The following is a 23,840-nucleotide window of genomic DNA, read 5'->3' as shown; positions in this document are numbered from 1 at the left end:
TTTTCTTTGTTAATCATCGATGTCGATACGGTCAAAAAGTTTAGATAAATAGGTTCCGATGCAAAAGTAGATCTTCTTTCCTAACCGTGCGATGTCGATACGGTCAAACCGTGCGATGTCGATACGGTCAAAAAGTTTACATAAGTAGGTTCCGGACAAAACCTACATGGGTAAAGCTTTTGGTCATTTATTTTTTCGACTGTTATTTAGCCTTTCACCACCTTTAAAGATGTGTGTAATTTGGTTTTGAGAAACACGGCAATCCCACGTCTATCACGCTCTCTAGGTGAACTTATATTCGAAGTAAATTTCCGTGCAGATTCCGAGTCAAACTGCCGGCTTGTAAAAAGCGCGCATCGTATTATGAATATGCTATCTCGTTTATTCATTGATTAATTCACACAAAGCCAGTCTTTTTTCTTTTCATTAAAGCCGGGCTCTCAAACACAATACAAATATGTGCGCCCTTTTAATTAATATATTTACATATCTGTTCAGCCAATGTATCCGTGTCTTTAAGTACTTTTTTCAGTAGCTATTATGATTGATTTAGCCCAAACAAGCGCGGTAATTTACATTACTTCTTCTAATGTACAATTCGCATTATAATTTACTAACATCAGTTATTTCAGTTATTATGTTAAATGTACATAGACTTACTTTCCATACGTGTACTTATTTTGAGGGGTATGAACATGACAGCTGAACAGCTCACAATGAATTATGCAAATACGCTTCTACATTCTATACAATATTTACAATAGAACTATTCTCAAGCAAAAATGGAACAGTAACAGAAAATTTCAAACATGCTGCGCATCGCGCAGGTTTTGAGAACTCTATACCATATTTGCCCTTTTATTCATATACACGTCACAGTTTAGCTGCTATGGCATATTGATTTTTTATTTTATGGAAATAACTGTTTCCGTTTGTTAGCTATACAGGAGTTCCTTACAACGTCTACAGGCTCGTTTCATTAAAAATATCGCCTGCGGTAGCTTATTTGGGTTTACACAAGTAAGGCATTACGTAGTCTTAAGGAAAAATTTTTGCATATCCATCTTATCGCGCGAGTTACATTAACTAACTGCTTTTACATTTACAATGTGCAAAAATTAAGTGGCCGTAACAAGTCACCGAATAAGCATCGCGACAATACCATTGAGACAATGACCATATGAATTTGAAATAGTCGGCCTAGTTTCGTATTCTTTCTTCATTTCGATTCTTCTCTAACTTACTACTATTGCTCCTTTTTCCGATTTCAAATTTTCGCGCCATTCCCTGTTGGTTGGTGTATGTGTGTCTCGATATAACTAAGAGTTTCGTTTTGCTTCTATCTAGCACCAGCGTTACAATGTAATTTTTGCTACATTGCTAAACTTTGCTCGTTCTAATTATACAGTTTGCCACTGGCAACGACAAAAATTATTTTCTCTCGACAGGAAAGGAAAGTGGTGACCACATGGTTGACTAACTACTTATTAAGATTGTGACAACTGTTGCTGTTGCTGCCGCGACTGTGTGAGATAGCTCGAATAGACGTTCATAAGAAAAGCTAGTCGTTTTTGTGCCTCGTCCTTAGATATTCCCAACTTAGAAGCTACGTCTGTGCAGCACGTGTCCATATCACCTCCAGCCGATTGCCACGTCGACAGAAGAACTCCATCTCGTTCCCTGGGCAATAAAAGAACTAAGTCACCATGAATTATTTCCTATCTAATTGTATATTTTTTGATGACTAAGTAAAAGCACCTCACAGTTCAGTGTAATATATGTAAAATATGCGTCTTACACACCCGCCTTTTTCACATATGTATTTTTCACGCACTCGTAGTGCAAGCACTTGTTTGCGAATAAAATGGGCCGGTTGCAGCTGGAATACTTCGTGAGACTCAGGAAATTCCTCTCGTTACGTGTCACATGTCCTCATTTCTCACCTACCTGGTCCAAAACTTCTTTTCAGTTATAGCAGCTTTTATGGCTCCTGCCGTAGTAATGAATTCATGACTTTCTTTACTACTAAATTGTTTTTCAACGGCTTCTTCTTCCAAAGATGCTGAAGTATCCGCAAAACGATTTTCAGAGTTTTCATCCGCTCCTTTCTCTTTTTCATCTGTCGAATCTCCTAGAGGTGGTTCCTCCTCTTCGGGGGCTTCTTCGACGAACCTGACTGCAGCAGGCTTCATTGTCTTGCCCGTTTGGAGAAAAACCTTACCATCAACAAACTGGAATGCAGTATTAAACGTCAGATAAAAAAAAATGCTCTATCTTTTTATATCAAAACGATCCCCGTTGCACTCTAAACTATCTAACAAACTAACTTGAAGAACAGATCTTTTTTCGATCTTCGAAGATCAGAGGAATTTATTGGTTCATACGTGTCCGCATAAATTTGTCGCAGGAACGCATAGGCAGACCTAAGGATCCAAATCGATGAGCTTTAGAACGGCGAAATTAGTAACACCGGACGGGTCAATTGAATTATTTTGGTACAGATTGGTAAACCTAAACAAATAGTATAACAACGTTTCTAACTGCCGAAAATAGCGTTGATTGTACTCGTTTTTCGCAAAAGACTTACCCTAATAGCACATTCGACACAGTGACGATCACGATTGGCGAGTTTGTGATGTTCTTCTGTAGGCCCTTTCTGAGATGCACCTCCCAAAGGTATGGCGGTGTTTGCACCGAAATGGTATATAGTTGAACCAGAAGAATTGAATCCCGAATGCTGGTTATAGTGCTGATTCACGCTTGAATTTGAAATAGTGTTTGTCTGGTGGCATTTGCAGGGACACCTGCGACCACCAACAGGTTCAGGCGAAGGAGGTAGACGGACCACTTCGACAATATCTTCGTCTGCGTCTGAAGGACCTTCGCCCTGTGAATTAGGAGCCGCTCGTCCTGATAGAACCGGCGGCGGATCCTCGCCAAGCAAAATGACTTCATCGAAGTCCGTCATGCGACTGAAAAATTAAGCAGGCAGCCTTACTCCAAAGGTATTTCTTCTATTATGTAATCAGCTCTATTAGTATCTATTATTCAACATGGAATATCCAGAATTTTTTTTTGAGAACGACGGAGGTTTGTGACGAACAAATATATATACAGGTCTTAAAGGGCTATATTTATGTAGATATATAGGTAAAATAGATAGCCGCAGATTTAACATTAAAACCCAAAAACGCAGCTTTTTACTCAAATTCTATTAACAACTTAACGTATTATGTGTTCGCCGCTATTCCCCACTACTTTATTTCAAATGTCAACAATTTTTTAGCCAGGATTTTTCAGTTCTACTATTGAAGAACCCGTCCAGCCGGTATATTCTTTAATGCGCGATCGCTAATTTTGTTTTCCAGTGATCGGAAATGACAGTCCGTCGGAGCAAGGTTTGGAGAACCAAGTGGATGCGAAAAACGTCCTACTCAAGCTCTTGCAGGGGGATTTTTACAATTTATATCATGAGGAGCTTGGCGTGTCGTGGCTAAAATAACTTAGTTGTCTCTAACAAGTCTTTTTTTGGATGGCCTCGTTCAGCTGGACTACATACAAGCTCTCGCTAAGGGTCGTGTTCTTTTCAAACATGGCGCAATGTATAAAGCTTTCCCAGTTCCATCGAACGTATATCATCGTTTTCTTCGGATAGAGATCGGAATTAATTCTAGGCTTGGGCGTATCTCTAAGGACTTGCTATACTTTTCTCTGCTTTATACCAACGAGGAGAAAGTATTCTCGATTGCCGCTGACAGATATTTATAGAAAACTGCTATCGTGGTCGCCTGTGGCTCGGTGTTCGGTGAAATATTGACAGACAATGTGGAGCCATGTTTCTTTAAAATCCTTATATACATAGTTAAGATTATATACCTAAGGTTCCTGTCAACAGTCCTATGATTGCAGTTCATTTTTTCACCCAAATCACCCTCTTTCTGGAAAAGTGCCTGTAATTGATCATCACTGACTTCAGATTGTCGTCCAGGGCGGGGTGCATCTTGGTGCTCCAAAATACCATTCTTGAGCTTGCCAAACCAGTTTAGAGCTATTCTCCTAATAACCATCTCGCTGCACGGCACTAAATGTCTCGTGCTGATTCCGCAGTTATCCGACCTCAGTAAAAGGCGAAATAAAGTAGGTATTAAGAGTCCACTTTTTTCATCTAGAACCTCTTAAACTCGACATGAAGTTTTATTCACTGCTAATTAATATTACAATGAACTCACGAAGGAGAAAATACTTTTACACTATATATATATAAAATCAAAGAAATAGGAGCAGCAAAGACAAACAAAAAGTATTTGTATTTCAACCCAATATTCAAGTAGAATGTTAATTAAAACGTGCTGTTCTACTAATGATACATAGATAGTAGATGATTTATGTGAGTAAAGCAAACTAAAGGTATGCCCTTCAGCTCTGTTGCGTATCCTTACGATCTATCCATGTTATTTTAATTACGATACCTTTATTGATACTACCACTAGTTGTAAGACACGTATCATTTTTATTATGATGTCCTTACCTTGCCTCAACGCGCTGATTCGGAAAGAGTGCTAAGAACTCCTCCATCAGATGTGGTTGACCCCGCAATAGGGGAGTGACCGCAGCGACCACTTGTGACGCCAAATGCTCGTCTTCATTTTCCATTTCAGAGATTGGTCCCGTAGCCCCAGGCGACAAGCTGGCAGTTGAGGACGAAATGCCAGTGACGCTTGAGAAAACTCCACCACCGCCGCCGGCCATAAGTACCCCACCGACAGTGTTGCATGTTTGGCCGGATAAAATACTTCCAATACTACTAGATGCAGAAGGATTAGTACTAGCGTTTGAACTTTTGACACAGTTTTTAAGGGCCTTTAGTAGCCTATGAGCAAGAGCAGGCGATCCGGAGTGAATTTCCGTTTTACGAAGGAAAAGGCGCATTTTTGCTAGCGCCAGATGCTGCTGAAATCGACCGGCCAGGAATGCCTGCTCGGCGTCCAGAAATAAAACTAGGTCCTCCACAAGCGCAGGACATGATGATAGGGTGTCATCTAACTTTACAAAAAGCTGTAATCAAAAGAACAACGGAAAAACGAAAACGTTAAAGTATACATTTAAGTGACGAAACATTTCATATTAATAATTCCTTGCTCTATCATTCCTTTGAAAACCAAAATGAGTCACCATAATAGTGATGAGCAACCTAATCTGAATGTCTTTCACGACCATTCATTAATATGTTAGTAACTCCCTCCATAATCAGCGATTAAGACAGACCTGTTTTTTATTTTTTGATGCACATTTTAATCTCCAGAACTTTTAACTATACTCTCGTTTTGTCACCTATACAAATAAATTCGAATAACTAAGCTGACAGATACACGATATTAGGATCGTGTGTAAACTTTGAATGATAATGAATTAACGTGAAGCGTGTTGCACCATATTTAACCTGTTTTTTTATCCACTGTATAGACGATTTTCCCATAACTCCCAGGCCATTTTACTAGGCTACATTTAGATAGTTTCGCTAATTCTGCCGAAATGTCGTATTTTTAAAGCTGACATTTGTAATGTCGTTCAGATATGTAGCAGCACTCAGCCGATTTCACATACGAAAGATTTGTGCAGAGCACACCCACAATTTGACCGAACTGGGTAACATAACCACTCAAGACAACATCGCAAAAATTAATAACTTGAATTACTTCTTTTAGAACCAGCAGTCTACTAATCCTTGAAAACGGCACTGAATTTCTTTTGCATCACCTTCTGCATGGGACGACTCGCACATAATAATACTAAGCTATTACATGCGAGTTTGGTGGATTCCAAAAAGGAATCACTTTAGTGCTATCTGGGCTGGAATGATGATCTTTTAATATGTGCTAGGAGTGTTCTTTTTTATTTTTTATATTATTAGTTTTATAGCAGTTTTTAGACCTACCATTTGCGTTCCCATATATGATTTCTCTATCTGTGGCTTTTCGGGGTAAATCGAAAATGACATATGTTCGTTCATTAGAACAAGAAAACCCCGTAAACACATAGACTTGGATCGGAAGAATAAGTGGGTGAAGCCAACGTTAATTATCTAACCTAATCCATCAAATAAGCACACTACACCCTTGGTGTGCATTGCAAGTACTACCATCACCTTACGCCCGGACCTACTCGACTTTACCGCCAATCTCAGATTTCCTTCCATGGCGACACCATACTCTTGTCTGCTTCCTCTCAGGCTGGCGATTGAATCACGCCTCCTCTTATTACTAACCTCTTTTACGTTGTCCTTGTATTTTTTAAGAACAGAGACCATCTCAAGCACTTTGTCGTGATCAAGGAACTTTTTTGCTTTGGCAACATAGTTCAGTATGAATTGATTTTCCCTCTCATCGTCTTCTATTAACTGCTGCGTATCGAGTAGTGGCAAAGTCGCCTCCAAATCCTTCTCAAAAAAAAGAATAACAATTAGTTACACTAAGCGTAGCTGCACATCGTTAGGTCTCAATAAGCGATTATATCGGGTATATGTTATAAATACATATCGTATATTGCAGGCACCGAAAAAAATGTAAACGGTGGGTGGACAGAGCTAATTCCCCATACGAACCAAGTGTCCGGTAGACCCTGGTTTGCATGAGGCATATCCTTCGTTGCCCCTTGTTGAAATTCGGAAAACATGGGGTGTTTATGAAGAGCGAATTTTTTATTCATATCTGTGAAGCTTTGGTTTAATGCGGTCGTGGTTGGACGCACCTTGATAAGTTGACGATGTTTTCGAGGACACTTCACCGTATTACGAGAGATTTTTGACGATGCAGCCATAAGCGCATCCAGTTGTTCCTGAATACTGTCTGCTTCTGTTTCAGGATCTGGCTCAGCTTCCCCCGTATCTGCTGCTGCTACAGCATTTTCGCGTCCACTATCGTCTTCAACGCCCTCTAATGAATGATCCTTCTCCTTGGCAATGATTTTGCTGTTGTAGTCCTCATATTTAGAGCAATTATTCCGGCCACCTGTCGCATTCTCGTCGTCAGGACTCGGCTCGATATCGACGCTACCAGATATTAAAGCGGCCGAGAGAGTGTTGTTCTGTGAACAGCTTTGAGGAGGCGTCTCAGGTACACTGTGTGCAAAAGAGGCGCTTCCATTAGTCTGTGTTAATACACTGGAGTCTTTTTCTGAATCATTACTAGTTGTACTCCCAGAACTGCCTGCACACTGTTGTTGCTCCATTGTTGTCGAAGTAGGACTCTGGAAAATACAATGAACACACAGATACATGGATATAACAAACCTTTAATACAGATCCGATTTGTGCTACTATTTTCCATTGTGAGAAACGTTACTCCAGTAAAATGTCTTGCTTTATTTTACCCTGGAGCTCGAATCAATACGCGAACGGCTTCAGTTATCGGTTTCCTCTAGATAGGGACTGGATAAATTCAGCAATTTGTTACAGTTTACCTCGGACACGATTGCCATCGTAAATCTTTCAAAGCCACGGTCTGCTGTTGATAACTGTGCAGTACTTTTCTACAATTCCAAAATTTTCTACGGTTAAAGTTGCGGGTTAGTGGTATGGAAGTATCAAAAAATTGAAGATTGCTTTGTCTCTAGATACTGCACGGAACCGGCTAATCGAGATCACGGCATGGAGTAAATTATCGTGTACCAAGCACAAAGCATAGATACACCTGAATAAGACGGCTTAGCCATTTATTCGATACGGTCGCATATTGTATATCGTAGTAAATCGTATTACATTCAGCTAAACGTTTTAGCACCTTGATTAAACAGACCTAAGTGTTTAGCTTACCCCTGATACAATAAGACTATTTTCCCGGCTTGAGGTATATTTCTTAAGCCTTCATGTTATATCTTTTCGACTATTTGTAATTCATCAAAAATCATTCAAAATTTACCTGAGGAACTTCTGACCCACCCCCTGGACTTGTAGCATTACTGTTTGGCATTGGTTGGTCATGTTCAGGGGGACCCTCGGGAGCAAAAGTATTTGTTGTTGATATCACCTAAAATAAAAGATCAGTTACAGGTGTTTGCTCTAAATCACTATGGGAAGGATAATCTCATCCGCTCATCACACAGCACAGTATTGTTTCTTTAGGAAGATGTCAGCTGGAGACGACACTCTAAATCTTCAATTACTTATTTTGTATGCGCGTCTTATAATTAGGTTAGTTCCCATCGTCTATTTCATGTAATGGAACAAATGGAGATATATTATGCTCAAATTAGGTATCTTAAACTGGGAGGTTCTCTAAGTTTGATGACTTGAAACAGATTTGTTTCTAAATACCAAACAACTACAAAGAAAGTCCAACCTGGTTTTTATTATGTTATTCACACCACTTGAGTGCGAGCATACCTGTTCTGGCATATCTCTTTCCCGTTCCATCTGACGGAGAAGAGCTTCTTTGCGTGACTTGGACAGTGGTGTCGAGCTTAATGCAGGCTGGAAATGAATAGAAAAGTAATCACACATTATAATCAGACATTATAGCTATTATCTTGATTAGCAGCATTACGTAACAATTCCCCCCATTAACTCAGAAAGCTATGTAGTCTCCGTACGTGGATTATGCGATAAATTTGTATATATTATTGTAGATAAATTTGTATAGATCTATTGTAATTTTGGTTGACAAAGCTCAGACTTGCGTGCATTTACTTGTTAGCGATTTACCATCAATATCTGAGATAGGACAACAGAAACGAAACGATGACTATAACGAGCTACAAATATTTATTATCAATCCTAAGCACCGTTAAAAAAAAGTCATTTAAGACACCGCACTAAGTGTAGCACGGTGGCCATATTCTTTAAATGAACTTCGAATTTTGTGTTTAGAGTTCGCACCTGATATGCAACAAGCGACCATTTTTAGAAAAATTTACAAACGCAACTAGATTGCAGAAAATTAAGGAACGACAAAGTAAACCTGTGGAATTTTAACGATAAAGATGTTAATCACAGAATTTTTAGTTCCCTCGGATATTCGTTGTTATAATTCATTGTGTTTTATAGTCTAGAGAAGCGCTGCTAAGGACAACATCGCTCTTTGATTTGAAATATACGTACGTAACATTGATTTTTCGTACCTACTATTCCAAAAGCCCACGAGACAGCTTTTGCACTGCTATAACAGGTGATTTTCGTAAGGCTAATTTCGACCGCATAACATGACTTGAAGTCTATAGGGGTTTACTTAATATAGAATTTGGCAACTATAGTGGACGTCTGTGCGTTATGATATACATAGCGTGTATCGTTCCAGCTACCAAATCAATTGTGCAGCATGTTCTTAAGTGCTGCTCTAAGTCCGTCCTAGGGTAAACGAAATGAAAAAAAAGTTAAATCTCAAGCAGCTTCTATGGAGTTGCTGTTGCTATTGCTACTGTGGCTGCTAAATTTGTTAATCTTGTAGGTCGCTTCATAGATTTTTTTAGTGAACAGACCATCAAGCAATCTGTAGGACATAGAACAGGTCGTCATAGGGCATCGGTTGCGTCACTTATGAAATATATACTAACCTTATTGACGCCACTGTTAACTGAAATGACGTTCGGTTTCGGCAGTAATTTGTATTTCTTCAAAATTGGATTCACAGCAGATGTGGATGGTTGTTGTTTCACAGGCGATGGAGCCGAATTCGCATTAAGGCTTGGTGAAGATTTCGTAGGGGAAGTTAATTTTGATGGTGCCAAAGAGACCGGCGGATGACTGCGACGAAGCTGATCGACCGCCACCTTTAATACGCGGACACGCACATTTAAACACGACTGTCGTTGTTAAAATTAATCTAGACGGGTTTTCTTTCGCCTTTCATAGCAAATTACTACACTGACTTCATAGTTTGAGGCACCACGTTGCAAGATCAAAAAACTTCAGATAGGTATACTACGTGTCTAAGGATTTGGCATGATTAATTATGTAAACTTTTCTTTAACCAAGTTCAACTTTATTGACTAATATCCTCAGCAATAGGCTCCCGAATTGTCTTGCCGGCTTTTGAACTTAAACAAATAACAAAGATGAAAAGTGCAGTTTCTGGTAATTTTTACTTAACATATCCGTCTTCGGAGTCCAAATTTAAATTGAGATTCTTTAATCCGCACAGAACGATGACAAAAATCAGTGTAAGGAGATGTGCGTTAGATCAGCATTAATTACTTGACAATCAGTAAACGCAAGCTCAGGGGGGAACAAGAAAGCATCAAATTTGTAAAGAGCACTGCCAGGTTTACAGCAGCTACCTTACACTTGCAAAAAATACTCCGACCCATCGTTTACTAAACGAGTGTGATTCTATCCAATTTACGTTTCTTCTGACAGAATCACCTTAGTTCTAACTCCGTGATTTATACCTCTTTTATTTCCTCTATGAACAGTCTGCTGAGTTACTAGGTTTAGACTCAAACTACACAACTGCTAATGATTGTGATTACTCTACGGGGACCTAAAGGCAATAGAGGGTTAATAACTCGCAGCAAATGCATGTCCTTCCTTCGCACCATTATAAAGACAATCCTTATGACTAAGGTGTGCAGCACAAACGATGCTTATCGCTTCCATAAACGAGTTGAGTAAACAACATATTATCAGAGTAATAAGCTAACTTTACCTACCACCTATAAAATGTGAAAGAAAATAGTTTTACGTAGACCATTATAAACTTGCATTCATATATGTATCGTGTACGCGTACGGTAATTACATAAGACATTTAATTGGTTACGCTAACGCTCACTGCCTCATTTGGCAGATACAGTATTCAATAAGAGCTAACATGCTCTACAAGATGTTCGATACCAGGAACTTGTGTCGAATGTATTGCTTTTCATGTTTTTGACCGTCAATTCCAGCTGTGGCTGAGGTTCGTTATAAATGCCCGTCATCAATTGCCCTCAAGATATACAACAGATGAAAAGCACAGATGGTTCTTTACACATGATCGTTTTGTTGCCTACGATCGTAAACAGTAAGCTCGCCTGGTGTGAGCACCTTGGCGTTAAAAACTCCGGCTCCTCTCTAAGCGTCTACTAAAACTTAGAGCGTTGGAATCGATGTATGAGCACAATATTATGCAAAATAGATCCGCAGGTCCATATACGTACTCTATAAAAAGATATCAAAACAAAACTGTCTTTATTTAGCACGCATTATTATTCAATTAGCAGTTTATTCGTTACGAGGACATCAATGGTAAAATATTATTATTATGCTATCACTTATTCACACAGTAGTCTAATCAGTGACTATGTTTGCTCGTCTCAAGTTAGTTCATGTAGCAGGTATACACCATTGGGTCAGAGAAACTGTTCTTCAATGGCTGTTTTACCGATTGAGTTGTAAAATGTTTTAAAGTTAGAAATCCTAGTACCCTTAGTGGCAGCGACTGAAATGTTCTGCGCAATATATATAATGCAATTCGTTTACAATTGGCTGGCTCTCAGAAAATTCGCCTAGTTTTTTCAGTTTCCTATTTTGTTGATGATACAAAAACTTAACACGCTTAGTGACTCTCTGAACTAGTGTATATTATACACCTACATACAGGTATTAAGCGGTCATACAATCAAGAGGTAATACCCTGGTTTTAAAGGGCACACAAAACAGTTTGGATGGACCGTCTGTCATCAATATTAATGACCAGAACATAATTTAGTACGTCGAATGGGAGACCACACACTGGAACGGCTAACTATTAATCATTAACCCTGCTGTGAGCAAGGATGAAATCTAGGTTTAACTTAGTTTCTTCTCTTGTACACAACTGTAAAGCCTTTTGCTGCGAAGTAGACAGCGTCCATTATAAAAAAAACCTTGATATGACAGCCTACAGCCAACTTTATGCGTTCCAGATATGGCGCGAAAATGCATTTGTTTTGCACTGAGAGCGAAGCTGAAAGTGATGAGATGCGTTATAGGTTAGCCTAAGATGAAATTCATGCGTAATTTTAAAAAAAGGATCAAGAAGTGTGTGCCGCCTCTTAACAGCAATTATGGAGTGAGTTTGTTGTCCAGCGTCTTTCACAATTTGCAAAAAGATTAGTGCATCACTTAACGTGGATGAGGTATGCGATATCGAGCCAAACGACCTGTATTAATGTATAACCGAGGATGGAGTCATACACTTTATCGTCACGTGCTCCGTTCTACCTCTTTGAGCGATTACGGGTGCATAATCGTCAATTTTTAAACCCAACTTAAAAAAATACAATAGATAAGGCCTAGTTAAGGTGTACTATATTAGAAGCACAGGTTTTCATTTAATCTTAAATCATCAACCAAATTTCAAATCGCACAAGCATCGCCTTCTAAAATCTGATACAGTGAAAATGGTAGTGTTGTAACTACCCCATTAATTTTTCCCGCAGCAAATAAATTGGCAAAAATCTTTTTAAATAATTCACACATGGATTCTCAGTCCTCAAAACCTGCTGAAGCTAGTATACAAGATACACATTCTTGTTATTGTATTGTATGGCAATATGGTGTGTCGATTATAGTTGTGCAGTTGATCAATTTCTATACAACAATGTCCTCAGGACAATATCCAGAATGCATCTATTTTCATCAGGTTTTTTATTTTGGAGAGATATAACCTCTTGACTTCTAGATATTTTCCAGCTAATTTAGCAAAGTGATATCGGCACTATCTACATCTAGTTTTTTAACCTACGGAATTTTCCCTTGGATTACCCATAACAATTTTCTGAAATGACTGTGTCCATCCATCTGGCTACCAAAACCAATAAGCACGGCAACACTGACTACTAGCTCGCTATTCCGTATAAATCAATGCCTACTGATTACAAAAAAAACTTTGTTTCGAAAGCGGCAATCGTATTTGACAAATTACCTCATGGAATGAACTCCACCCTCATAAATGCTTCTATCTATGCACGATTTACATCCTAGTTTACCTATTTTTTGTAACTAACATTTCTTACTGTACCGTCATCAGACTTTCATGATGTGTCAGAGCAGTTATTACATTTATGTTAGTATAGATCTGGTAGTTTTACCTGCTCAAAGAAGTTTCACACCCGATAGTGGTTTAGCTGAGTCTTGCTTCAGTGGATTAGCTTCTAGCACGGAATTATTTGTATTACAAGAATTATGTGTTATTAGATGTTATTGCATTAACAATGAATAAGCGTGTCTAACTAGACTCTACTGGACCGAACACTTCATCCATGATAAAGAGATTTGAGTTAGGTGTAAATTGAACATGACTGATAATGGGTTTCTCACTGCCGGTCGGAGCCCAGCAATGCCAAGACAATTCGGTATAGATAATAATTAGCATGATTGTAGCCATAGCACCCTGTTGCTGAACTATAGTCTAAAACATTTTGTGTCTGCTACATAGATTCGGCACCAAGTTATGGTAGCGACAGCCTGTTCTATGTACATTTGTCATACTTACATATCTTTTTGTATTGCATAAATACGCTGAAGTACGTAGCACACATTAGGAATAATATTAATCATTGCAGGCTGATTTATCTTAGCCAGTAACACAAAACTGTTCAAACAGGTATTTATATGGGTAAAATCTGTGAAACCCTGATATTGCTGCACTGTATTAGGATTTTCAACAACGACTTGCTTTTTACTGTTATTACTGGCAGCCGCTTAACTTGATGTATCACAAATTGTTACAGGTCTTCAATGGTCCAGTGAGAGCTAATAACGTGTCTATCCTAGAATCCTCGGACGTACAGAAGAAAAGCAAGTTCGAAGTCGAGAGTAGACAAGACTTATCTTTGTGCTGGGGGCAAACAGTCTGAAGCAGTTCTTAATGGCAATACTTAACATAAGGGTCAAAATATTTACTTAATCTCTAAAGCTGAACACACTGAGAGTCAGCGGTTTAGTCGGAAAACATCACGTGTGTCCCAAAATATGGCCCTGATTGCTGCATAATCTGTCATAACAGTAGGTTTCGGCTGCATATTTGACGAATTTTACCCAAAGATAGAGCATATTCCCGCATATTATATACATAAACGTCTTTCGATTATGAGCGGTTAATTTTTTTTAACTACTAGCAGCTCATCGGCTCTTTTGTCTCCTAAATGATTGCCTAGCAACCGTTGGAATAGTTAGAGTGAAATTTATCTAACCTATCATACTGCCACTTCAATAAACTTTAAGAGCAGGAGGCTAGTCACGATACGAACGATGGTATAATTGAAAGCGCACTCCACCAATAAGCTAAATAATTTGGACGCTGAACAATAATGTCATGTCTGATTAATGATTGATGAATGTATCTTTAAAACTTTGCTGAAAACTATTTTCTGTACATGGTCACGCTTTCGAATGCAAGGGTTCATCGTGTGCTTGTGGTTTTCGTATCATAAGTATACCTTGTTCTCTCTACTCAGCTTGAAGGCGCGCACCCACGGTGGAACCGCGTACGGCGCTTGTTCAACTGGGGTCAACATCAAACGGCGCGGTTTCCATTCAAGTGGCGGACACGAGCGATACACACGGAAGTGTGTCACAGGATTGGCCGTCGGCGCTAGATCTGGATCCATCATCTTACGGACCTTGTCTACTACCTGCAAATTATACCACAATATTATGCATACAAATATGTTGATAATAACCCACATAGTGCAAAGGTGTTCGCCTGCTGGAATAAACAATTGCTGACCAGTTGATACATCTAAAAAGAAATGCCTAACAAAACGAAACAAAGAACCGGCAGAGCACGTGGGACCAGAAAGTATCATGGCATCGCAACTATTTCGCGAGTTTTTTAAGGGATGACACTTACCTGTGAGGGTCTTCGAAGAGGCGTCATATAGGTGTGAATAAGCTTCGCTGTTTCTAAGGGGCAGGTATGCCCAATGTCGGGATAGAACCTCTCCAATCCCATCGCAATCAATCTAAAATGTATAACAATAAAACGTAAACGCTATTCCCGGTCGAGTAAACTGTTTACCTACTTACAGAGTTTCATAATTAAAATCAGTGATAACGAACCACAGCACATCATTATGCTGACCTATTTTTTAGAAGATTTTTTTACTCAGGTTTAGCATTGAGAAGAAAATATTTCGATTCTAATGGATTCGACATGAAACCGAGAAATGCTGCACTTGAGTTACGGGGCTTTATTTGTTCTAGCAACGTCTTATTAGAGTTCATTTAACACGCTTAGGTAAAGTAATCACACGTTTATCTATATGTTTGATGTTCATTGGTTGTACACCACTGCACAGAATTTTTAGCCATTTGCAGTGATCACAGGTAAGTGTTAAACCGCATGGTGGGCAAGAACTTACTGGTCTTCTGATTTACTATACGATTTCAGCGTCGGAGCATAATCCTCAAGGTCCGACACTAACTGCACTCTTGGCAGAATTTCTGGAAAGCAGAACACGTTTGACCAGGCGATCATTTTTCGAAGAGAAGATGGAATAGGTCTCCGAGCTACAGCTGTCTTGCGGCTAGCAGCTCGGTCGTCCTGATGACCTAAACTCACGTTCTCCGAAGTTGCAACGCTTTCGGTTAGGGGAACGCTGAAGGCAAACAAAGTGCGGAGTATTATAAAACGCAGATAATTAGATAACTACCATGTTTGGTAGGTAAACTTGCACTGATGTGGGCTTTTTTTGCATTGCAACTGATGTTGGCAAGAAAGAAACAGCTGTCCCAGATAGGTTGCACTTACAATTCTGGATGAACGTTGTGTTCGTCTAGTTGAGCTCGAACCTTCTCAATCATTTGTAGACCAGGTCGAAGATTAAAAGGCTCGAAAATGGGGTTGAGTTGTACACGAGACAACTGTGCAAGAGCCTCCAGTGTCTTTTGATTTGAGTCGCCATATACCTGGAGGTGCGGATGTGCTGCGGAGAGCATTCCTAGCTGAGTAGCTAATTGTACATACATCTGTTAACACAGACAGACGACAGAATCACACCCTGTATGTATAGTACTAATTAATGCATTCAATTACTCAATATTATTTATTCTAAAATAGGTAAAAGGGCTTAGTAAATGATTAAATTTATAAACCCCTTTTACCTATAGTTATAGCTTTTATTCAGCAGGTTACAACAGGTACCGATAACAAGGAGCTGACGAATGGTGGAATTTCATCGGTTGGTAATACAGACGTATTGTATTATTGATCTAACTAATATACCTTTGGTATATATACAAAAATCATTCAGCAGAACTGCAGACCTTTAACGATTTGGATGTGTCTAAGTCCTGTCGCAGGACAGACGTTAAACTCTGTGTCCGCACATACCACACTTTATCGGTTCTGTATGTAAAACGTGAAAAAGTGTTGTCTTAAAATTTTCGAATGTAGAATTGCCTTATTCGCTTACCTTTACTTGCTCCCTGAGTCGTTCAACCATTTCCGAGCTAAAGCCAATGATATTTGGATTTTTACTGATATTCCTATGGTAGGTAAAGCGCTTTTCTACAGATCGTATCATGTCCCACAATTCCTGAAAAAAAAAGCAAAACACAGAATAATAACGGACAATGACAGTTTCCCATATTTTTCATTATTCCCAGTGGAATAATTCTCAAATGCTTCTAACTCCAAGGATTAAAAAAATTTTTGAAATCTTGATAAAATTTGTGTGGAAATTACAATAGGGCAATGGTGGTATCTTGCAGATATATTTGGTATGGACAACATTGGAAAGCCGAAAAGGGTCATCGGCAATTTCTAGCAAGAGACGTATGCAAGTACATGAATAAAATCGAGTCGAGTATATACTTCAAATTGCATTAGCTGCATCGCTACAGATATTATCAGTATGTCAATGTTACTTACATCGGACATTTCGTACGTTACGCCTTCATTTTTTGCAAGTAGATCATCTTCTGATGGCATCTCGATGGGAGTTTGATAAAGGGCGTTGTCTCGATAGATGATCTGGACAGCCGGATTAGAGTCTGGCAGAGAGGCTGCAATAAGCCGACGAGCCTCATCCATTTCATCATTTACTACGCCTGTATTACCAACCGATGAAATTCCACCACTCGTCGGTTTAAACTCCTTGTTATCGGTACCTGTTGTAACCTGCTGAATAAAAGCCATAACTATTGTGAATAAAGGGTTGTTTTCAAATCCTGAAGTAAACCATTTTATACCTCGACTCGTTTAAGTAACAGAAGGTTTCCCCTATTTTATGACAATCTGAATAAATTCCAAGTACATGCATTAAAGACATCGTAACACTTACAAGAGGGATATGTGATGATTTACTATTTTCATTAAGAAAGTCTTCCTGTGGTGAAGATTTGCTTTTGCTGGTTTGTTGATTAACGTTGAAAGTAGCAGACTGAGAATCCGATTGCCCTGAAGCCTTTTCCAGATCCACAAAAAGATCTCTGGTTTGTCCTATCGCTTTTTGATCGGTCGAGACGTAGTTCATGGCGCTTTCACCTCGCCCCGTTGTCACTGTAGTCATTGTCATCGAAGTCGCATCATTTTGGTATACCGAACTCCCCACCGGCTCTTGCATCTGTTGTTGGACCTCGACGCAAATTTCCTGTGGGGGATCTGACCCCTGCTGAACTGCAAAGAGAACGTATAAACGTCTATTAAACAAAATCGTTTCTCCCAGATTTTAAAAATACAAACGAAACACTAGAAGTTGAAGAAATCAAATTCTTATTATTTGAAGACATGTTTCAGCTTCGGAATTTCCCATCATCAGGTTATCTAAGAATCGAACGAATAGGCAAATCTCTAGTTCTGTAAGAAGAAGTTCTTACTTATAATTTTCATAGGTGAATTTATTTGTCCTTGCGAAGGTGAATTCAGCGCCATAGAAAGTGCGTAACTTAGTACATCCTGTTGACGAAGCGGTGTTTGAGCAGTATGCCTTAGTTGCCCGTCAGGGGTAGTGACAGAAGATGGCTGATTACGCCGACCGACCGCTATGGCTGTCGGCACTTTCACCTCCACGTTTGGTTCACTGCTCCTCACCGTTGAAGTCAAGTATTGTAGTTCTGCCTGGTGGCCAGAAGTTTCAGCTGTTAAGCTTGCTGAAGGTTGAATTATGACCGCAGTATGATTCGAAGGTGGTTGAACAGATGCCGGTCTCAGGCACGCCTGCGTGCTTTGCAGAGGCACGGTTGACTCATAGGACACCCGACGGCAAGGTTGAACTGCCGAAGGATTTGCTGTTGGCCCAATTGGCGAGCAGGATCTGTTAGAGGTAAGTCCACTGAAAGCAGTTCCTGGATCCATCATTCCAGTAGTGGCATTTGTAGATGTCGGCCCAGAATCGCTGAACAGCGGTGGCGTTGGACTAGAAAGATTTGAAAAAAGCAAATGCATGTGACTGCAAGCATACGTAACACATTACGCTTGTGATGACTGCTTTCATTTTACGGAGCGTAGAATCGAAAACATCTCATTTCCTTGGCTTATTGTTGTAAGACATATTTTTTGTTAGTTATGCTACCTTAGGAGAAGGCAAAACCGACAGAATCACGTTGTCTTATGTCATCATAGATTACATAGTGTGTGTAACGATTGAGCAAATCATGTGCATGCGGATTTGTATACATAATATTGTGGAGTTAGATGTCAACTGGACTCTTTCGAAAAAGTTAGCTGTAGTTTTAGATAATTTACCGGTACGCTATTGAACAACAGGATGTCAAAGTATGGAACCTACATCCTACTATTATTTAGGATCGTGTCCTCGTCTTCGGTCTCTTCATTTGCGTGAGGTGCTCCATCAACGGCTGAAGGAATATTCCATAATTCACTGACGAGTTCATTAAGCTCTGTTTTTGAAATTTTTGTGGCCCGATCGAAGCGAAGATCGAATTCGTCCACCTCTTCGTTGTCTTCAAGAACATTATATGGCGGATCCTCCTCTTCTTCGTCCTCATCACGAATACCTCCCCGAGGCTACGGCATTAAAGAAAAATGATTAATTAAAGCAGAACTGCAGAAGGTGATGTCACAATACCTAATTTTATATAGAGTTATTCTTATAAACAAGACTTCATCATTTATGAATTTAAAAAGAGGAAGATACTTAAACACGTTGTGATTCTGGATAAAATCTCTTCCTTGTTGCTGACAGTTCAAATATTGGCTGTCTCTAAATAATAATTTTCGTTTGCTTACGTAACCAAATATTGTACAGCGAATTTCACCTGCATAAGTTCTCTGAGAAACTTGTTCCAGTCATCGTCATAGTCGCAATCCGTATCGTACATATCAGCTGTAATATCTGGTGCGATAAAATTGGCCTCTAATTGTTCTACATCTTCTGTTGTTAAGGGAAGTTTTGAACGCGTGCGAAGAGCGATCGTCTCCTTTTGATACAACGAACATGTAAATGTTCCATTGCAACTGTTAGTCACTGCATTAACGTGTGATTGGAGAAAACTGGCACATTACTTTCCGAATCTGTGAACGACATACGCCTGATGTAGACTTGTGCCATACAAATCGAATACGTTAAAACAGCAGAGAAGCCTGCCGATTGTCGCGGTGTTATAATAATTAAGTCTGTCTACCTAAACTACAATAAAATTAAGTAAATAGAAATGCACTTAACAAGTCAAGCTCAATCTCATTACAACAACTTATTGTATTTGAAGAAGCACACGGAAACGTTATCAGCTCGCAATGCTACACATTTACGTACATATAAGATAATCAAAGATAAAAAAAACTACTGGAGAATGTATGCACTTCACTTACCGAATGATCCGCAAAGACATTATGACAAGGACTCGAATGCGCCGGACTTCCAACCGCACTGAGCGTTGGAGAACGCGGACCTGCAGTAACTGGAGAGTTTAGCAGCGACGTGGACGTTTCACTATCATCCTCACTCTTAAAGGAAATAATACAGAACACCAGACAGAATATTACTAGACGTATAAATATTGATTACAATACCGCTTGCTTTTTAATTCTCTAAAGGTATGCATTGTATGTCTTCAAACCTGATAATGCCTAAGAAGCTATAGCCAAAAATATTCTTTATTTTTACATTCGCTTGTGATGAATGAAAATTAGGTGCAGATATATATCCACATCTGACTGGCATCACTACAGTGGCTGCCGTTACATATATCTACAAAAGAACAATAATCGTCATCATTCGCGATGTACATTGTTAACTAAGCACAAATAAAGATAAAATATTATTGTTATTATTATTTATTACCAGCTCCTCATCACTGGGGGGCTGATACTCTTCGTCATCATTATCCTCATCCTCAGCGATATCGTCCTTGAGCAGTTTCATGAGGTCCCCTTTGTCCAATGTGCCAACTCCCGTTTGTGGATACCTACGCAATTAATAGTAAATTAGCCCACAGTAGAGAATCTAACATACCCTCTATTTCGTCAAGGTAAATTAATTCTACCATTAATACACCTAAGTTAACGGCTCGACAAAATAATGATAATGTTAAAAAATGAATAGGTATACTGCTACGACTATTGAAAAACTGACTCCTTCTGAGTCTTTCGAATAAAACGTCGTCATTTCGTTCATTCAAGAACCCTGTCATTAACTATTTCCGGTATGGGTCCTACAAATATTTTCTCTTTCCTCTTCCCTACCTCTTCATTGTAACTGCTTCTCGACCTTACACATCTTATCTAATATCAATTAACTCGCCTACATTTCCCTTAATAGTGTCATTATCGTTACTATTTCTCTCATTGTATGCTTACCTTTATGTATTTTTCTCATATATTCTTTTGTTAAGCTCCTACGGTTACATTAGTTATCGATACCCGCCTAATTTGAAACATCTCAAATGAATTCGACCGCTTAACTTACTTGCGGTACCAACATCATGAAAAAATTATGTTTCGAATTAAATGAAGCATATGGTCAACGTAAACCTGTGCATGAGAGATTCTTCCATTTCGGGATATTTGGCACGCAGTTCTCGAAGTTTGGCCCGGGTAATTTTCGGTTCAAAGGGAAGCTCATTGTCTCCATCAGAGGTCTGGTCAACACCTGACATCGATCGTTTACACATAGCCACCACGTGTTCGTTTGTAACGATTCGCTGAAAGACAAACGATTTATGTACTCCTGTTGTAAGCGGCTTTAAATTTTTTACCTAATATTCACAAGCACATCGAAAGCACAAACCTTGGCCTAACTATACCATGGAAAATATCATGATCAAAATATTTAACCAACTTGTCGCAATATATGCTGCGAAATTCTTCGTATGAGTGTTCACAGGTACTTTTGATGCGTTTGTTATTTACCTTAAGAATACTTTTGACATTTGCAACAGTTAGATTATTTCTCTCGGCGGTATCCTCCAAGAAAATATCGATATCCTGACGTTCTGCCTGGGCCATTTCTAATTCTACCTCTGTACCCAATTGCGTGGACCTCGAGGCTGTCCTGGTGGAAGTGCTCCGTGTGGCAGGTGCGGTATTTTCCATCGGGAGTCCTCGATTTCGCTTATCTGCTGGTGGTACATCGTCTCCTGCAGAAGGGTAATACACACTCGGTTATTAGCTGAACTGAATAGCTTTTGGTCTTCGAAATACACAAACAAAAAGCTTCTTTAACATTTAATCAAAAGATATCACGTCATTCGTTACAAGTTTTATAAATCAAATAATGTTCCTACCGTTTTGAGAATAAAGTAGAATCTCTTTTTCGTATATAGGAAACGAAGTTTCACAAATGTAAAAAAGAAATGTGTAAAATATATGGATTATACGTTCCATCTGACTTTAAATACATTCTGTGCTTCAATGCGAGATATTTTATTTTCGGTTGTACAGACAACCACGTAAATTGTTTTGTCTAAAACAGCATATTCTATTTGAATACCTTACAAGCCAAGTGCAATTATTCAAATAACCTTCTAAAGCTGGAATAAGTGGCCCTGGCTATCATGTTCAGTTACTAGTCTACTAGCGCAACAACAGTTTCCTCATAGTGAATGCGCTTGACATATGCCCGCGGTTAGAATCATGTATCTTTTTATTACGCCGATTCTTAACGTACCCTCAATCTTCGCAGCATATTTTCAGCTTACTTACTGCTTTTGCGTTTCCTAGATGTCTTAATAGATGATTTCTTGACTGTAGAAGACTGTCTTCCTCCTATCATTTGGGAAAATGGTCGAGTAAGCACATCGTTATGTTGATTATTGTTGTGACTGTCGTGAGTGCATTAACGAGCCAAATAACGACAGTGGGCAAATTTAAACCAATGATAACTCATTATAACAAGTAGCGTTTACATACCAATAGGTAACAGAACGATTTATTGCGTCTAATGCGTTTAGTTGTTTCTAACTTGTGGTAATTTGAACTGGAGGCTTCAAAGGATTTTATATAGAATACATTAATCGTTGTTATTCGATTTCAAAATATTGTCTCACTATTGAGAAGACAGATGAATCACTGACGATGCGATTACTTCACTTTAGTTGGTACACGCAATTCCCACTATATCCTACAGACTCAAATCATTCCCTAGACGTCCGTCAACTTAAGTTGAGTTTAAATAAATCTTAGTACACCGAGTTGGGCATAAAATTTGTACCAAAAATATATTTATTTTAATATATTTCCTCAACAGATATCTTCACGATCCGTTGTTAATATTGGCAAAGAATATGGACATCCTCGCTTATGTGCCTGAGCAAGATCGAAGCAAAGGACCTTTTCCACCTGAGTCCTTGTCGTTCCTACGCAGATCGTCCACAATGAACAGCTGATCGGGTTCATCCTCATTTTGAATTAAGGGTCGGCCCGACATCGTCACACCGATCTAGGAACCACATCATCCAATAGTCACCATTGAAATGTGCGCACTGGATTGCTTTATTTGGCTCTTACACAAGAGCTTCTGCGGACGCATCATTCGATCTCGGCCACTGATAAAAACACCGTGCGATGCGACTGGTCGCTAAGTAAACAAACGTTCGGTGTTAAAGGAAATAATTCGATTATTTTTTGCAGATTAAATTAAACATGCTGCTGTCGTCAGCGCTGCAAATCAGTTCTGACAAATTAGCGTTTGAACTGGGAAGGTTTCAAATGGTAAATAACTGTATGCTGTTAGCAGGTTGAATTTCGCGCCACAATGGCGTCTGTGAGTGTTTTGAGCATCACAACGACATATCCGGTTTCCTAAGCACGTGCGGATCCTCTTTTTGCATGCGGCCGAGTCGTGGTCAGCCGTTTGTTTGTGGGAAATTTTGCGCGTTGTCGATAAAAAATGTTAGTACTTTTTGAATCGCCAGCCGGCTATGCCGTCTTCAAGGTAAGAGTACCCTGACTAAATACATGTGACGTTGTAGGAAGTCATAGACTGCCAGAATAACTTTTATGCAAAACTTCACTTGACTTTGACTGCGCACGTGCTGTTTTAAAAAACGTCGAGCCGTATGACAATCCGTTATTGGCAAAAGCTGTTTGTTCATATCCGTTATACGGTACGTGATATGCTCAAACAAGCAAAATCAAACGAATTCTGCTTATTTAGATTAAAAGATCAAAATCTGAGTTGTTGTGATGCGACTTGGAACATTTCCGGACAATCGTTGAAGGCTCCTGTTCCGTTGATAGGTTCTCGACGAGAAAAAAGTTCAGAAGACCGATAACTTATTCAAGGAGTTTGAAGATGCATCCGGTGCTGCCAAGATTCTCAAACTCAAGCATTTCCAGAAGTTTCAAGACATGACTCAGGCTTTAAGTGCCGCCACGGCGGCCATCGAAGGCAAATTGTGCAAGCCTCTCAAAAAAGTTAGTTGCATTTTTTGACCTGTTCCGTTTATATTTACATCCAGTATTGAAACTTTTTGCGTTATAT

At 39.2% G+C, this 23,840-nt stretch overlaps 2 protein-coding genes and 1 long non-coding RNA gene across 5 annotated transcripts in view; 2 read left to right on the top strand and 1 right to left on the bottom strand.

Annotated features, from left to right (window-relative positions):
* Positions 1-361: 361 nt before the first annotated feature.
* On the bottom strand, positions 362-23,032 carry mute (gon-4 like protein muscle wasted). Of its 3 annotated transcripts, none has more exons than XM_022835984.2 (25): positions 22,688-23,032; positions 22,061-22,123; positions 21,269-21,495; positions 20,891-21,060; positions 20,202-20,325; positions 19,730-19,864; positions 19,177-19,338; positions 18,687-18,925; positions 17,776-18,314; positions 17,241-17,575; positions 16,829-17,080; positions 16,371-16,493; positions 15,707-15,924; positions 15,318-15,554; positions 14,807-14,918; positions 14,394-14,588; positions 9,547-9,762; positions 8,381-8,467; positions 7,917-8,024; positions 6,748-7,245; positions 6,266-6,436; positions 4,529-5,055; positions 2,588-2,972; positions 1,948-2,231; positions 362-1,680 (listed from the first exon to the last, which is right to left on the bottom strand). In XM_022835984.2, exons 1-25 carry the CDS (start codon positions 22,782-22,784, stop codon positions 1,488-1,490), a joined length of 5,697 nt encoding a protein of 1,898 aa, XP_022691719.1. In that variant the 5' UTR covers positions 22,785-23,032; the 3' UTR covers positions 362-1,487. The 3 variants fall into 3 exon arrangements, with proteins under 3 accessions (XP_022691719.1, XP_022691779.1, XP_086824748.1); XM_022836044.2 differs by having other exon boundaries at positions 16,829-17,077; XM_086968622.1 differs by lacking the exon at positions 7,917-8,024.
* LOC111262307 (uncharacterized) lies at positions 2,890-4,419 on the top strand. Its single transcript, XR_002681536.2, has 2 exons — positions 2,890-3,005; positions 3,369-4,419. It is a non-coding gene; the product is annotated as an uncharacterized LOC111262307 (long non-coding RNA).
* Positions 23,033-23,135: 103 nt separating the features above from the next.
* Positions 23,136-23,840, top strand: part of nop5 (nop5 ribonucleoprotein) — a 3,944-nt gene continuing 3,239 nt past the window's right edge. The window contains exons 1-2 of the mRNA XM_022835744.2: positions 23,136-23,291; positions 23,597-23,773. Of these exons, the coding sequence (XP_022691479.1) occupies positions 23,247-23,291; positions 23,597-23,773 (222 nt within the window). The 5' untranslated portion in view covers positions 23,136-23,246. The remainder of the gene's footprint in view (positions 23,292-23,596; positions 23,774-23,840) is intronic.

This window comes from Varroa jacobsoni, unplaced genomic scaffold (assembly GCF_002532875.2).
Source record: "Varroa jacobsoni isolate VJ856 unplaced genomic scaffold, vjacob_1.0 scaffold_7, whole genome shotgun sequence".
Lineage (NCBI taxonomy): Eukaryota > Metazoa > Arthropoda > Arachnida > Mesostigmata > Varroidae > Varroa > Varroa jacobsoni.
The sequence above is the reverse complement of the archived record's forward strand: the minus strand, read 5'-3'. Positions and strand labels throughout refer to the sequence as shown.

Coding starts and splice junctions, on each gene's coding strand:
- mute (XM_022835984.2), bottom strand. CDS start 22,784: ATGTCGGGCCGACCCTTAATTCAAAATGAGGATGAACCCGATCAGCTG. Junction 21,496..22,060: donor ATCTAGGAAACGCAAAAGCA/GTAAGTAAGCTG, acceptor ACCCTTCTGCAG/GAGACGATGTACCACCAGCA. Junction 8,468..9,546: donor TTAACAGTGGCGTCAATAAG/GTTAGTATATAT, acceptor ATTCATTTCCAG/CCTGCATTAAGCTCGACACC.